Source organism: Ctenocephalides felis, unplaced genomic scaffold, assembly GCF_003426905.1.
Source record: "Ctenocephalides felis isolate EL2017-DRISC unplaced genomic scaffold, ASM342690v1 CF-g0.4_SCAFFOLD_01886, whole genome shotgun sequence".
In the NCBI taxonomy this organism is placed as follows: domain Eukaryota; kingdom Metazoa; phylum Arthropoda; class Insecta; order Siphonaptera; family Pulicidae; genus Ctenocephalides; species Ctenocephalides felis.
In genome coordinates this window covers 174,475,214-174,492,874 of record NW_020538040.1, presented here as the reverse complement: position 1 = coordinate 174,492,874, position 17,661 = coordinate 174,475,214, and the positions used below count along the sequence as shown (strand labels likewise).

General features: G+C 29.0%; 2 protein-coding genes across 2 annotated transcripts in view; both read right to left on the bottom strand.

Annotated features, from left to right (window-relative positions):
- Positions 1-9,153, bottom strand: part of LOC113378332 (serine proteinase stubble-like) — a 47,472-nt gene extending 38,319 nt beyond the window's left edge. The window contains exons 1-2 of the mRNA XM_026618872.1: positions 8,795-9,153; positions 7,367-7,540 (exon numbers count right to left, since the gene is read on the bottom strand). The gene's annotated coding sequence lies outside the window, so the exon portion shown is untranslated. The remainder of the gene's footprint in view (positions 1-7,366; positions 7,541-8,794) is intronic.
- A 210-nt stretch (positions 9,154-9,363) lies between these two features.
- The window catches only part of LOC113378331 (serine proteinase stubble-like), a 61,142-nt gene continuing 52,844 nt past the window's right edge, over positions 9,364-17,661 (bottom strand). The window contains exons 7-10 of the mRNA XM_026618869.1: positions 13,635-13,787; positions 12,393-12,508; positions 11,383-11,538; positions 9,364-9,524 (exon numbers count right to left, since the gene is read on the bottom strand). Of these exons, the coding sequence (XP_026474654.1) occupies positions 9,364-9,524; positions 11,383-11,538; positions 12,393-12,508; positions 13,635-13,787 (586 nt within the window). The remainder of the gene's footprint in view (positions 9,525-11,382; positions 11,539-12,392; positions 12,509-13,634; positions 13,788-17,661) is intronic.

Below are 17,661 nucleotides of genomic sequence, written 5' to 3'. Positions count from 1 at the left end.
ATGTTTCTATAAATTTCTATATTTTCCTTATATGGAAGGAAATAAATCAGAATCTGATGTTTTAACACGTCTACCAGCGTGTGCAATTTCAACCATCCTAGCGATTATGTCATTTTATGATATAAAAGTTAGCTTCTGCGTATAGCCCCGTTTATCATCTTTAATTAATTCATTAAAGATAAGTATTTTTCCATAAATTTTTATATTTTCCTCATATGAAAGGAAATAAACCAGATAATATCTAATCCTTTAGCACTGCCAGCGTCCACCAGTCACTTTAGTCACCCTCGCTATCAAAAGTCATTTCATGATACATATGTTAGCCTCTACGTCTAGCCGCGTTTATTTTATTTAATTAATTCATTAAATTTGAATATTTTTCCATCGATTTCCATGTTTTCCTTATGTGCATTCGACTTGAATCGTTTCCTGGCCTTTTTACTAGAATAGTTATGCAACGCACTAAGCAGAGCATCCACATTATGCAAGCGAACGATGGACTTCATAATAGCTGTACACTTTTTACTGCTTTGTTCTATAAACGTTTTATTTGTGCATTCAAGTCGGATTGCGATTTGAACGCCGCTCGCATACACCTTGGCGAAGACTCAGAACACCATTTGGAGAAAAAATGATAATCATGTAAAATATCATAATTTTTATAAAAAAAATATATACGCGTCTTATGAGCTATGTTTGCTATCGTATATCCTAACCAGCTACTTTTTTTGAGATGGCAACCCAGTGGTCAACCACTCTACTATTTTTTCAGTAAACTCAATATATATATATTATATATGTATATCAAATAGTCGCCTACGAAAGGCAATAATCACTTGAGATTATAGTTTAGGTCTACAATATCAAGTGAAATTTGATATATTGCTTGATATCGAGTTCGCCGAAATTGGAATCAAACCCAAGACTAGATAGCACCACGACTAACTAGATAGTCCACGTTTTATGATACATACATACATACGTTTTACGAATATATGCACCAGTTAGCACACATGTTTTCTAAATATTGCTAAAATTTTAGAGAATTCAAAAGCGTATGAAAATTTATTTTCCAGGCTTTTTATAGTTTCATATTTTATGGAGCTCCACATCATTTATTCAAAAAATTTGGTTTAAAGTATTAATTTTACCCACGGGAAGGGTTATTGGCATAAATCAATCATGATATTTTAATAATATTTCAAATTGTCATATATTAATTTGATCTTTAAAATAATACAAAATTTCAAAATATTTAAATCAAGTCATAATTTTTAACAGAATACTCAAAACTCAAAGTTCTAATTTAGAAGCATTTTTTTTTTAATTAACAAGCAGTATTTTTATATGGGTAGCATGAAAGTAATAGAAGTGATTTGCAATTAAAATTACAGCAAAGCCTTAACAAATAACTTTTTATTTTCAATTATTCTATGATAATTATAGGTATGAACCAGTCGTGGTATAATGGTTGAACGTGGGTTAGTTCAAACTAGGCCCAAATTTAATACCAAATTCAGTTAGATCGATGTCAAGCTGTATGAAATTAAATTTCCGTTTAAGGCCACAGAAATCAAACATTATCAAGTAAAATCTCTCAACCAATACTCATAAAAGATATCCTAAGAAAATAGATGTGATTTTATCTTCTTAATTATTATACACACACATACATATTTTTTTTACATGCCAAAATGTTCAGAAATCTTTGAAATATAAAGATATGCGAATATTTTCATTTTTGATATTTTTGCGATTACTATTACTTACCCTACGAGAAGTTAAAAAAAATCAAACATTTCAAAAATTTCAAAATTCTCAAAAAGTTTTTACAAAAAAGCTTTGTTAGAAATTTAAACTTTTGGTACGGAAAATTTCAGCAAATTGCTTTAAGGCACAATGCCATGCATTGCACACATCTGATAGAACACGTAGTTTTAGTCGCTGTTAAAAAATTTAAAAAATCATCAATATCACAACGAGTTATCAAAATCCTGTATTATATTATATGAGAATACATTGCTCAAGTATGGTAAATTTTGCAATATTGTATGAAATCATGGAAACTGCAAAAACGTTCGGTACACATCATCCGTGTACCGAGAATCGATCAGGCAATATATCGATAATCCCCATGATACAACTGTTACGTTTACGTTACGTAACTCTCTTCTCGGCAGCAAGACAACCAGCCCACTTAATTTCATAATCGCATTTCATTCGGAAGTAAACGACTCAACGATGCAGGATCCTGTTTCTCTGCATGATCGATTAAAGAAATTAGAACACTGCATTTCTTTCTCAAATTTCTTCTCGTCGTAAAATATGATAGGAGAAAATAATCGCAGAAAATAATCTTAAAATACTTTCTAGCGATTTTTCCCAAGTGTTGCCGTAATTATCGTTCAACATAGGTATTACCGTTGCCCTAAATCCATCAACGGTGCGATAGATTATTTTAATCGCATCAGTTTTGTGATTATTAAGTTCCCGAAAGAGAAATTTGTTTTTACCAGAAAATCCGATTTTCTAATTTTATGTGCACTCAAGTCATTCTGAATAGTTTGACCCCAAATTTGGATGAAGTATGTGTATGAGTGTGTGTGAGTGTATGTAAGCCAAAAACGGCTGCAACAATTTTATAAATTTAAAAATTATTTGATGAAACTCAGTAAAAATGAGCGTTGATAATTTTAGGAGACAATCAGCCAAACTGTTTCTTTAGAATTAGCAAATTATAGTACAAAATCGTTTAGTCAAAAATCCACGTTTTAGCAAAAAATCCTGATCCAATTTGGAAAATTTAAAAACCATTCGACAGATGTTGGTTGGGAATCGTGGCGATTAGTTTTGAATAAAGATCATCTTGGTCATCTCTTCGTAATTAATTGTTGATTTTTTTTTGCAAAATTCATGAAACTTTTTATGATCATAAAGATCATGACTACAATATTATAAGCCTAATATAGGTGGTTGATTTATAAAAATTCATCAATCTTTAGAAAAAGTGGCCGAGCATTTAGGATTTGTATATTACGCTTTGTATATTTTAAGCGCATGTTTGTTAATATAATTAATATAATTACATATATCATAAGTTTGAAAGTTTGAAAAATATGTATTAAAAATATCATTTATTAGTTGTTAGCAAAAGCAAAAATTTTATTTTCAAAATAAACATTTTCATGTAAATAGTATAATCTCACATCCTTAAGTCAATCATTTATATGTATCGAGAAGTTATTGAAACTTGCCATAAGGTAATGCCACTCACACTTAGTTTTTTCAAATTCATTTAGTGCATAATAAATTATGTACTGGAATAACAAATATTGCTCAATAAAATCAACAGTTAAATGGTTAAAATAAACCATGACTCTTTACACCGAACAAAATATCCCTATTACAAAATGTATTACAAATTTGGCAAAAGTTTCTAAATTAAATTTCGTAGAAAGAAATCTGTCCTGAAGCAACAAAGAACTAACCTAAAACTACATACACAGTACGTAATTAAATTTATAACTGAATGCTTATTTAATAAATTAAATTTACCTTGTAAATATTAAAATAGAAATTTCATTGTATTGTAATATAATTAAAATTTATATATGAAAGTTTCATAACGTTTCATATATAAATGCATGAATATAAAAATACAACAGCAATGAAAAAATTAATGAATTGACCAAATTTGTTTAACTATTTTTTTAGTTTTTCAATATCAAATTCAATATTATAAAAATAATTAAATTATTTTCACTCGAATACTTTAATCATAATATTACTAATGTTATTTCGCAAAAATTATGACAAATATAGTCCACAATTAGTGTGAAACCAAATTTTGCAACACTATCAAATATTACTCATTACTAAAATAAAAAATATATGATGACAAATTTGACTTGCTATAATTTGTTAAATCATTTTATGAATTAAAATAAAATAAATTCACGTTTCACTTAATATACGTAGGTTGATTCAGGAAATCAAAAATAAAATGGTTTATTAATAAAAATCTATTTATTAACTAAACGTTTTCTTTTCTATGTAAATGTTTTATTATTTATACCTAAGGATAAAACATAACTAGATCTGAAACGTCTAAGTTACACAAATACAAATTAATAATAAATCAAGGATTCGTCAACAATTTATTTTAATGTTTTCTCATTGACCTATAATATTCGACGAGCAAGATTGATTATCTTTTTAGTTGATATTTAAATATTTAGAATAAACTTTCTGGGTTGAATTTCACTTCCGAGAAATGGTTCCTTCAGCAAAGTATCTTCAAATAACACATAGAACCTTAAAATCGCCCATAGTATGCAAAGAAATTCAAAAATAATTTATAGCACCTCTCCTTACATTTTATTAATAAATTCTTGAATTATTAAATTATTAAATAATATGATCAAATTAAATAATATTAAATCTGATATATGAGCAGATGGATAGGCATACAGAGGGAAAACAAAAAACAAAAAATAAAGTTAATAAAAAAATTTCAAAATAAAATCAAAAATAAATTTTTGAATATCACAAATGGGAAAGAGGAGTCCGTGATTAATGGACACCCCCTAAAAAGACGTAAGGCTCATCCGAAGGCCTACTAATTAGAGCTAGAGTATTTGTATTGGAGGTTCCAGGTTCGATACTAGCCTGGGCAGCCTGGTGTCAAAGAGTAGTAACATACGCTTTCATTTGAAAATGTAGATAGCAATATGGGCTCAAGGGCATTGCTGCATCAATAAAAAATTCTACAGTATCACATAAATTGTTCATGTTGCCATTTATATGGTGTTAAGAAGTCAGCATAAAAGTTCATAAAACTCGTGAAATTCTGATTTTTATTAAAAATTTAATAAATAATATGAATTTAGAATGTGCCAGTGTGCATAAAACTATATCACTCATGAATCCAGAACTGAACAGAATCCGTAATTAAATCTTAACGTTTTGCATAAATGAACTTGTTATGAATGTTCCCACGAAAATATTTTATCAATTTGAATAGCTATTTTGTGATGAAGAAGAAAAACCTGAAATCAACTCGTAGCATCACGAAAAGGCATTTCATGCATAGTGAGTATATATGGAGGAGAAAGTGACTCTAGTGTTATATGTAAATGTTCTGAATGTTGCGCTGTTGTAATATTTTAATTGCTGTTGGACACGATAACAAGAACTGCAGTCCGTATATTTAATCTTACTAGATTGTTTTACGACATCAATCCTCAATTATTAGCCTATTCTGACTGAGATCAGCTTATATGGCCTCCGCAGTAAAAAACAAAAAGAGATATGCATATACACTCACGTATGAAATTGACTACAAATAATATTTAAATAGAAAGTAATGAAGAGATTAATAATTCCGCCTTTATTAACTTCCCGTAGGGTTAGTTATTGTAATCGTCCAAAAATCGAAATTGAAATTTTTTGCATATCATCACGTTTTGGAGGTTTCTGAACATTTTGGCATATCTTGGGAAAAAATAATGTGTGTGATCAAATTTTCATGAAGGCAGGTCTAGCGGTTTCGGAGATCTAGTAAAATAGTAAAAAAATGCCATTTGGCGGTCAAAAATGATCATTAAACATATGCACATCAAATTATTAGATACTTTATAGAGATTTTAACAATAAGTATAAATTTTGTTTACATTCCTATGGGTCCCGTACCAATGTTTATCCGTTGGACGGCGACGCGACGCTTACGCGCTTTGATATTTCGTCTATATGCAGTTAAAGCAGTACGACTGCTTTGAAAAAAAGTTCAGAATTTCCAAAATATTTCAAAATAAATTTTTCTTCAGAAAGTCTTTTTTTCAAAAAAAGTAAATTTTTGTCAAAAATTTATAGTTTCTCAAAAATCTAATTTTTTTAGAGTAATTTTTTTTCAAAAATGTAAATTTTTAAAAAAAAAAAATTTTTGGTACGCGAAGTTCCAGCAATTTGCCTTAAGGCACAATGCCATGCGCCACACTAGTTTTAATTGGTTAAATCCTATATATGTACTTGTATATATTTATATAAATGAATTTTAACCTGCTTTTCTGTTTGAATTAAGCACTTAATTTTTTTCGATATATTTTAATTTAATCCGGTTTCCATTTAATAATGAATTATATAGCACGCTGAGAAAACAAAGAACAATGAAATTATATTTTTGTTACTTGTACTTTGTAAGTTCCATAGTTATTAACAAAACATGATTTTTAGACCGGCAACTTTTTGCTAGTATGAAATGACCAGTTCATAAATACACAAAAAAATTACCCATACATATTCATAGTTAAATTGTATATGTATATATATATATATATATATATATATATGTCTTATAAAAGCCTGTTGAAACAATTTGCTAAAGATAAAAGCGTCTTAAGCGAGAAAGCATGTCATGAGAGGTAAGGACTAAATGTTTCAAAGTGCAGGAACTTGTGTGAAGTGGCGTATCATGCGGGTAATAATTTTATTAATTTATAAACGATATTCAGATAAATAGTAATTTTCTGACATTATTTCTATTTGATTGTTATACTAGACAAATCATGATAATATCAAAACCTATGCTAAACTTACAATTTAATATAAAAAGTATTTCCAATACCAATATTTTTAGAACTTCTGTTAAATATTTTATTATATGTATTTATACTAATGCCATCTAATTTCATTTTATGTTTCACTAGAACCAAAAACTTTATATACCCGCCTAGATCATAGACAGCATTCTGCCAGCTTTAAATCTAACACAAATCACATATGTTCTGATATAACTTATATAACTTTCAAATAGATAAATAATAACGAAAACTTCAATTTTCATAGATAAATAGATGTCAAATAAATAAATATAAATATCTATACATTGGATAAATGTTTCAAACAATAGTAATTAGGGGCCGATTCTATCGTAAAATAGACCAATGGTATATATAGCTATGGTATATATAGCAGTTTTCCTATAAAGTGGTACAACCTATGTGGTTCTGTGCAGTCAGGCGTTTAAAATAGAAACCCTAACCCAGAAACGCACAAATATCAAAAAAACGATGTTATCATAACAGCATCTTTGAGGCAAGGCTTGATAACATATGAGTGAAGTTGCATTTTATGTGCAAAACGCCTGATCGCACAGCAAATACATGGTATTTTGACAGTATTTAGTATCAATCTGTATGAAAACTGGGAGGTAACATAGCCGTTCCATAACATTGGACGATTCGTTCCATTAGATTTTATTTTAAATAAGCTTCAAGTATTCAACATTTCTGCTTTGGACCACATGTGTGTCTCGCAATTTTTTCCATTCAAATGCCTACAATAATTTTATAAACTGATTATCCATTACCTTTTCAAGGATCTTCTCCATGGCACAGTAGTAAATGCTTTGGCTTTATATACAGGTTTCAGGATCAATACCCATTTCAGCCAATTCGATATCAAGCTGCAGTGCTATCCGTTTTTGTTCGAACATATAGGTTTAAATATATTTGCGAGTAAAAATAGCCCTTCCATGTCATACCTACATCATATTAATACATAAGTCAGTATTAGAAAAGTTATAATATCATATATTAATTGTAAATAAGCCAATTGTTAGTTTTTTTTTTAAAAAAAAAGCCATGTTAAGATTACTACTGCGTTATTACCAAAAATTTGCTTTTGTACAAGTTATTGATTAAAAAAATTGAAAAATATTACTAATTCATATGCCAGCACTTCATATTATTTATTTATCATAGTTAACAAGGCTTACTACTGACATAAGTTTCCTTTTAGAATAGATGTTAAATATTCATGGTATCCTCAAAATTCCTGAAAGTCTTTGTTTTTTTTATAAAAACAATTATAAATAATAAAAAAATGAAAAAACTACAATTTATAGAACTATTGAGTTCTGATTAGTCTAAAAATAACAAATTACTATTAACAAAATTACTTATCAACTGATACCGAATATCCATAAACAATCAGTATAAAAATTAAATCCTAACTAACATAGCCCTTTCAGGCATTTCTGCATAAAAAATAAATATAAAAGATAATTATTTCAAGTTGTATAATAAATTCAAACTAGAGCGGACAACCATTGAGTTGCCTACAAATAGCAAGAAAATGAGAAAAAGTGTCATCATCAAAGATCGTGGAATACCTACTTAGTTCTGATTTTTGTTTAAATAATAGAATACAAACACAGTTGTTTAGAGAACATATTAAGATTGAATTTTATATCAGTTCGATATTCCTCAGGAAAAAAAATAAATTGTTTAATTTTTTTTCTGTATCAAACATTTTAATATTCATATAATCTACATTCACCAAACAAATAGTATGTACATTCAAAATTATAATTCATATTTAAATATATCTAATTTTATCTATTTCAACTATAATAACATAATTCTTTAGTTTAAATTCAATAAATATAAATATATATATATAAAATATAACCGTTTAGTGTAAATATATTTCGGGATACATTTAATGATATCAAAATATATTTAATTACTTTAATATTTAAAATCACTCTTTTGTTATTTCAAAAATAGCAGCTATATATTCATTTATAGCTAAGTAATATCACTTTTATAACGTTTTGCATAAAAAACATCAGACTTAACAGCGTAATAAATCTGTTCAACGTTTTTAATAAGTGGATTGAATCCTCTACAAAAAAAGTGACTTTACTGATTTTTATATAAATAGCGCACTAAATTTAATAAATATTAAGAAATCATTATGACTAAATATATATTCTTAAAATATTTTATTATACCTGTGCACGTTTATTGTTGATGGCCCCTATCGATTTATTAAAAGTAAATATAAACACCGTCCATGGAAGATTTCGTCGGAATACTGAACACAAATGCCATCGAAATAAAATTATTGTACTGATACCCCCACCTTTCACCAATGCAATTTTTGCATTTTTATCTGATTTACAATATAATACAATGCCTTATCACATGCAGACTTAAAAATGCAATGTTACGTAAAACGTTTTGATATTATTTTGTATCCAAAACGTTTCAGTTGTACTCTTTGCTTTTAAGTCACCATATGAAATTCAATACGACATACTAAAATTTTTAAAATATATATAAAAACTAACATTTTCATACAATCTATAAATTAACAATTAACATACACGCACAGAATTATATCAAATTTTCCATTACAGAATACATCTAAATATAAATACATTCTCAATATTGACCAACGAATCAAGGACGGATTTTTATAAATAGTATAAATATCTTAATATTATCAATTATAATAATACAACAACTTAGTACAGTTTCAATTGTTTTTTTCTCTTATTTTCCAACTTAACAACATTAACTAGAACTGTAATATCTGATTGATCCAGTCACGGAATTCAGATATCCTGGTGTAGACTCCTGGTTGGTTTGGCTCTGCACATCCGATGCCCCAAGAAATGATGCCCGCCAGCAGGAATCGTCTGTCTGGACGTTGGATCACCATTGGACCACCACTGTCACCTGGAAAGAAACATTTTTTTGTGATTGAAATACATATAAATATATCTGGTCGGAATGAATGGAAAATTTTACTCCATGAGTCGCTTATTTTTTTTTTTTTTTTTTTTTAAATTTTATTGGCCTCCGCTTTACAGCATTTTTAGCCACATACATTATTCATTTTATTCTTCATCATATTCTATACAATTCTTACATATATATTTCTTATACATTCATCATATATATATACTATCTCTTCTTATATCCTAATCTTCCATCCAATTTTCATTCTTCTTCTTGTTTCTCAATATGTTCTTCTCATCTTCTAAACTTCTTTTTTCCTATTTTACTTCTATTTTTTCTCGTATTCTACAAATTAACAATTATTTGGAAGCGCCAGGAGTCGAACCATCGATCTCCGGCATGTGAGTCGGACATGCTACCTCTGAGCTACGTCCGCCACAAGTCGCTTATTAAACCGTTTAATTTGGTATCAATATTGCAAAATGCAAATTGTTATTCCTATATAAACATGTTAGGTAAAAGTAAGTATAAAAGTAAAGTCTATCTGTATAATATGTTGATAGGTAAATATTTATCTGAGGCCAGTAAAATAAAAATAAATAACCCTTTCCACTCGCTAATTCCGAGATTTTTATGAATTTTACCGCCAGAGCGGCGGCATCCGAGTGGAAAGTGTTAAATATAATAAATAATATTTCAATGCACAGTTTGAATAGTAATTTTTTTAATAAGGCTTACTACAGAGTAACCTTTTAGAATAAATGTTAAATATCCATATATCCCTAAAATAACTGGATGTCTTTTTTCTTGTATAAAGACAGATTGTAATTATTAAAAGAAATTTAAAGAAAATTAATAAATCGAAATAAATTACTTAAATACCATACCCGAACGTCCAATCACTGGGTTTGCCTATATAGAATATATAGGCATTCTAAATACTACAAAAAATTTGCTGATGTTCCATAATTGAATAGGCGTAGGAAAAAATCCCTAAAAACATGTTTCTTCAGGAACATAAAATATAAAGTTTGAAATGAACAGTGGTAGTCAATATAAAACTACCGGAAAATTTAATTTATCATGTTACTAGAAGTATTACTGGATAAAATAAATGCCATTTTAAATTTACCTTTTTTTCAACTTATATATAGAACAAACAATTTGTAATAAAATTAATGAGCAAAAACCTCGTCATTATACACAAAAACTACATTACCAATACAATGTTATCTGCATCAATAAAAATCATCATTAGGTTTGATTAATCCGATTTTGTCAAAGTTTTAGAATATCTAATATTACTTACGCCAAAAAATTAAAAAAAAATAAATCATTATTTTGTGGCTCTTTGGCAATAGCAAGTTATTCTTGGTGAGTCTAATAATTGACAATTATTTTTTTACAATGTATGCACAGCTGATATGTATTTGTCTATTTATATGATTTATAAAATAAGCAAAACAATAATTTTCAATAGATTCTAAGAAATCCAAATTGCTAAAGACTTGCTATCCGCAAAAATTACTAGACAACTTAAAAAAACAAGTCCTTTAGCCTTGGCTAGTTTATAAGTAATTTAGGTTAAAATATTGTAATCAAATTAAAAAAATGGTTAAAACAATAATAATTGTAATTATTGTACAAGTATTCATTAATTTCAAATTTAAAATGTCTACTGCTGGGTAGCAATTTAACATCTTACTGCTGTACACTGGTCACCAAAATTACTGAATGCCTCTTAGGGCAGTTCAAGTTCTAAGATTGAGATTTTTTGGTTTCATTTTAGAAATGATTTCCTGTATAAACAGGAAAATCTTTGAATCGATAATTCATTGCATAATATTTTTATTACCTTCACAGGAATCATAACCGCCTTTTCTCCATCCTGCGCAGATGAAGATATTTGGAATATGTTCTATATAACCGGCAGATCGGTACATTGTCTCACACACTGAATTGTTGATCACAGGTACCGAAACTTCTTGCAATATACTTGGTAATGGACCATCTAAAATTAATAGAAATATTGCAATCAATTCATATTCATATCCATATACGAAGATAGGCAAAATAAAGTAGCTTTTCTTATCTCCAACTGGAGTAGTCATAGTTATAATAAATTTTTAAATTTGTTTCATTATTTTGTTTGAAAATGATTTACTCTGCAAATACAAAGTTCGTTTGACTATTTGGTCTTCAGTCACAGTTTTTTCGTCGATAAATTTACAAATTAATTTTAATGGAAGATATGTGGATGATATTTTTTTTACTGACAAGCATTATTCAAATACAACTATTATTCACTGTTATTTCAATGGTTTTGACAATAATATATTTTTAACAACTAAATTATTTTGAAAGATTGTTAATTATTTATTATTCTGTAATTATTTTCTCTCCAATATAATGAATATTTAAAAAATGCAAACTAATGCAGAGAAAACGCAGAATGCTGAGAAAGACTAATGAGCCAATAGACCGATGTTATGGTAAGACTATGTTACGCTGCGTTCTTTATATAAAATGGCACTAAAAACTGTAAACAAATTATGTGGTTGCTGTACAGTCAGGCGTCAAGTGTTTTGCTGTACGATTAAGACAATCGATATTACAAGTGGTATTATCTGGAAATTATGGTATAGCATTTTATGTGGTATGAAAGAATTCCCACATGTGGTTTTAGACACATGAGAATAAAAATCGCTGGGAAACAAGAAGATTGAATTTCGAAAATTTCCATGCACTACAAAAATTCCTATAATTATTAATTATTGCACAGTGCAGTGCCTCATTTATAGTTTCCATTTAATATAATTATATATAATATTAATATATTTATTAGCAAATATAAAAATTTCATACCTTCATATAATCTGCCCCAGCCAGTCACATATGCTGTTTTTCCAACAAATCCTTCATCGGTATGTGGCACACAAACAGGAAGAATATTAGGTTGGAAATTCACGGGCTCGTAGAATCTAAACATTAAAATGGGTTAATTAGATAAAAATAAAACTTGAAGCTAAAAACAATAAATATAAATATCAATTATCAATAAAAATCAATACCATACATTAAAAACCGCGCTATAAGAAATTCAGTCTAAGTACAACTCTCGTCAATTGTTCCGCGCCTTACATAGACATAAGATAGGAAAATTCAAAAATAATTTTAATTTTATTGTAAATTTCATATAAAGATACGATAAAAAAATATAAATCGTTTTTATTGAATTAATACGTGTCCGCAAGGCCATGTCACGTGGCAGTTTTCATACAAAATGGTACTAAATACTGTAAAACATGAAATACAAACTGATCTTTTTTTATATATATTTTTAACAGCAATCAGAACCTTACGTCCTATGAGCTGTTGAGCTGAAACTTCTTCTTACTTCGTAGCTTTAGATGGGAACCCAATGGTCATTCCATCCATATTTGATGATTTTTGTTATTAGCATTAATCTAATAGTGCTGACTATTTATTGGTGCAGCAATGCCGGGCAAATGCTATTTTCACTTGGAAACATATTGCATTCTATATTTTCAAGTGAAAATCGTTGTCACTGCTGGCTGACAACAGGCTGCTCGAAGTGGGTATCGAACCCGGAACCCCTGAAACAAGTCCCGTCGCTCTTAACCGCTTACCTACGGGCGAGCCCAATACAAACTGAGCTAAACAATTGTTTTGTAACATGTTTTTTACAAATCAGACTTTTTTTATAAAGACTAACATGCTGTGAAAGAGCTCAGGCACTACGAAAACCGATGTCGTACACAGCTATAGTATAAACTAGGATGTTGATATGAAAATATTATAAAAACTTATATAAAAAACTCTTACAACAGCATTTTAGTAACATCATTCATAGATTGCAAAGAGGAAATTTGAGAGCTGTTAAACAAAAACCGCGTTATTGGAGGTAAAACAAAGTCCATGTATCAGAGTACCGCGTTATAAGAGGGTCGAGTGTAAATCATATTTCTTGTTCCAAATTTGAGAGCTGTTACATGGAAACCGCGTTATACAAGCTAAAACAATGTCCATGTATCAGAGTACCGCGCTATAAGCGGGTTGACTCAATCATAATTTCTTATTTCATACCTCAGCAATGCCAAATCGTACTCGAACGTCCTCGGGTCGAATTGTGGATGCGAAGCAACTATTTGAACCCTCCTCTCCTGGTACCCATAAGGTTCATCTTCTATAGACAGATCATGTTCTCCCAGTCGCAATAAGAGGTCACTCGGTGGCACACTAAATTAAAAAAATGAATAAGTATATCATGGACACAAAATTACTATATTTTTTATAATAACAGTATGACGTGAGCGAGTAGAGACCTAATTCATCGAACATCGCTAATGAAGAAGCCTTGTAATATTTCACGTACTTGTAATTATTGTAGATGTATGATACAAGGAATGTTCAACTCCTTATGTCATGATGGATTGAATATATAGAATTTATCATAGGAAGATGTGATTTAAATTATTTAATCGCTGGAGTAACCGAAGGATAACGATATCCTCTCTTGGATCAGAAATATAATCCGCATTTGATAAAAATTGTGCATGGGAATAAAATAGATAGCACTGTGTGTACATATTGGCTAATCATAAGTATAGATAAATTATTACTATTTCATAATGATCTTTTCCCCACAAAATTATAAAAAATTTTACGAGAGATAAATCCAATTAATTTTTATTCCAATTTCGCTAATAAATATTTCTGACAAAATACCATATCAAGGTAATATACGGTATTATCTTTGTAAAAAATGTCGCCATAAAATTTATATTTTGCATTGATGGAATAATGTAGCTATTATTTCGTAAAATTTCCTTAAAATGAAAAATAAGATATTGGATCTATTTGCCCCATGACTATCGAATATTATCTCTGCCTAGTGGATAAAAAGAGACAGATGACAAATTTTAGAAAAATAGTAAAAAAACACATTTTTATAATTAGGAATTAATTGGGAATTTTACTGAACATAGTTCGATAGTTGTTTGTTTGATACATGGTATATGTTGCGATATAGTTCATTTGGTTTAGAGACAGTATAATCATTTAATGTCAAATTGGACCTTTGTACCCAATCGAAAAAAGATAAGATTTTGCTTAAGTAAAATTAGAAACAACAACAAAACTATTTTGAACTTCCCGTAGGGTAGTAATTGTAATCGTTCAAAAATCCAAATTGAAAATGTTTGCATATCTTCACGTTTTGAAGGATTCTGAACTTTTTTTATACCTATAAAAAATGGATGTATGTGTGTATGTAAGTGTGTGTAAGTGTGTGTGCTTGTATGTGTGTGTATGTATATGCGGATACAATTTTTCGTCGACGATTTCGAGAACACGAATCAACCGGTTTGAATGATTCAAAAAACATTCGATTCCTATTGATAGATTGATTGATGTGCTAATTAGTATTTGGCAAAGACAGGTCTTGCCGTTTTAAAGATACGGGGCAAAAAGAGCCAAAAATGATATTTAAGTTTGTGAGAGAACGGAGCGTCCAATCTGAATGATTCAAAGAACATTTTACTTGTATTGACAACATGAACAACTGGTGAAATTTTTGGAAAGGCAGGTCTAGTGTTTCCGGATATCAAAAAAAAAAGTAAAAAATAATGCTATTTGGCAGCCAAAAATGATTATTAGACATATGCACAGTATATTATCAGATATTTATAGAGATTATAACTACAAGTACCAATTTTGGGTTCTATGGGTTCCGTATCAATGTTTACATGTTAGACTACGACGCGGCGCTTAAGCGCTTCAATATTTTGGCTCTAAACAGCTAAGCAACGCGATTGATTCAAACTTACCAAGAAATTTCAAAAAATCGTTTTTTCTCAAATTTTCTTAAAAATTTCAAAATTCTCCAAAAACTAATTTTCTCAAGAATTAGAAAAAACGGATACGGAAAGTTCCAGCAATTTGCCTAAAGGCATAATAAGGATGCTATGCACCACTATTGAATTAATTACAATAGACAAATAACAATCATAAAAAACTAAACTTCTAACAAATTGAATCGATTATCCAATTTGCGGCAGTGATAGGAGATGAATACATGCAAATCTCTTAATGGGATTTCAACAGATAACGTATCTTCTTTATTGCGCCATTTCCAATGATTGAAATTCAATTTATGTCGCCTCATAAATCTGCAATTGTTGAGATGGCATCGAAACAAAAAGAGCCAAGATGACGATAATAAAATTGCGGTAACAATCAATAACATCCGACCGCATTCGTTTCATACCGCAACGGTATATTGCATTATCATGATCATCCGCACCGTCTCGACAGAATACTGAATCTCATACCAAAAGTCAATTTTGTTAAATGAAAAAACATACATCGTGGAATTTGATGATGGACCATTTGCATAATTCCGAACAGTCGGTAAATGTGTTAATAAAAATATGTTTTTATATGTTTACTGTTATACAGAATTAAACGTGTGTCAGCGCTGTAGAATGCTGGGAAAAGTTTTACGTGCGTTCAAATGAACGAAATCAATAAGAGAAAAAACGATTTGCTGATTTATTGTGGCTTGTTTGCGCTTTGCATCGACAAACAATATATGATCTGTCTAATCTAAAGTTGCTGAATTGGTTTTGCACGTAAATAATCGCCAAGAGGAAAAAATAATTGAAATTGATACTGCATAAGAAAATTAGTTGATCAAATTGATATTCGAAGTTTCTTTTCAATCTGGATTTACCTATAGGTTTCAAGTTTTAGTAAAAACTGGTAGTGTAAATGTTTTGTGCTTTTGCTAAAGCAAATTGCTGGAACTTGCCATTTCATTTTTTGTTTAAATAGTGACAATTTCTGACAAATTTGATTTAATTGAAAATTATTATATTTTTTTTAAAAATTTTAAATAAAAATAAATAAAAACAAAAAAATATGATTAAAACCCGAAAATAATTAAATTGGTTTTGGTTATAATTTTATAGACTAATTATTGGAACGGAACTCTAGATTGCATAAAAAATAACAAATAAAGCTGTATACTGCATAAAAATCACAAACCTTACCCTTACTTACTCAGTTTTTTTAAATTTATAACGGAAATTTCGATCATTGCACTCGAGATAAAATATTTAAGCATATTAGGATATTGCGGGGCACAAGGGTATAATTTGACTTTTATAGTGTCTAAACAAAATTAACTACATGACAGCTCATAACATATATCAAACAAACAACTGTCGAACTATGTTCTGTAAAATTTCTAGTTAACTAAAAATTTCTTCTAAAATTTGTTATCTGTCTCTTTTTGCCCCATTGGAGGGGTAGAAAAGAACAGCTAGGAGGCAAACGGATTCAACGTCTTTTTTAATTTTATACCTAAAATATTATTAAAATGTATACCTATAAATTATATTCAGGTATCATAAACTAAATACAAAAGATCCAAACCGAAAAAAAAACTTTTGGTATGAATATTGATACATTTCCGTTTATCCTGAGAGCGATATCGAAAAAATTAAGGTGATTGTTATATTCACATATTTTGCTTTATTCTTTGAAACAGTATCAATAACAAAATTATACATTGCTTGTTTTTTAGATAATGATAGTGAACCTTTAAGTACCGCTCTACCCTATGTGATTTTCATAAAAAAATTATTAAAATTTTGAAAAAAAAATAAAAAATACTTAAGATACATGAATCCATTGATTGAATTGATTTGACCATTTTTGGCTGCTTATTGCCTTTTCTCCGAAATCATTCACTTGCCTTCATCAGAAAGATCAGAATGTATTAAAAGTTGTTGATTAACACACACTTACACATAGATTTATTTTTTGTAATAAACCCAAAATAATCAGAAGGGCTTGATCTATAGCAAAGACTAAATAAAAAATTTCATTTATAAGTAAGGTAGGACAAAACACAAAAGTCCATTTTAACCCAATTATACGTGATCTATTCTAGAGGATATAAAAAAACTGTTGAATGTAACTTAAATATAACAATACGCTTTATAAAACAATTAAAATCGTATACCTGAAAATTATATTCAGATTTCGTCAACTAAACAATCGTGCTCAAAAATGACTAACAATCAAAACAAATACTTTCGTTACAAAA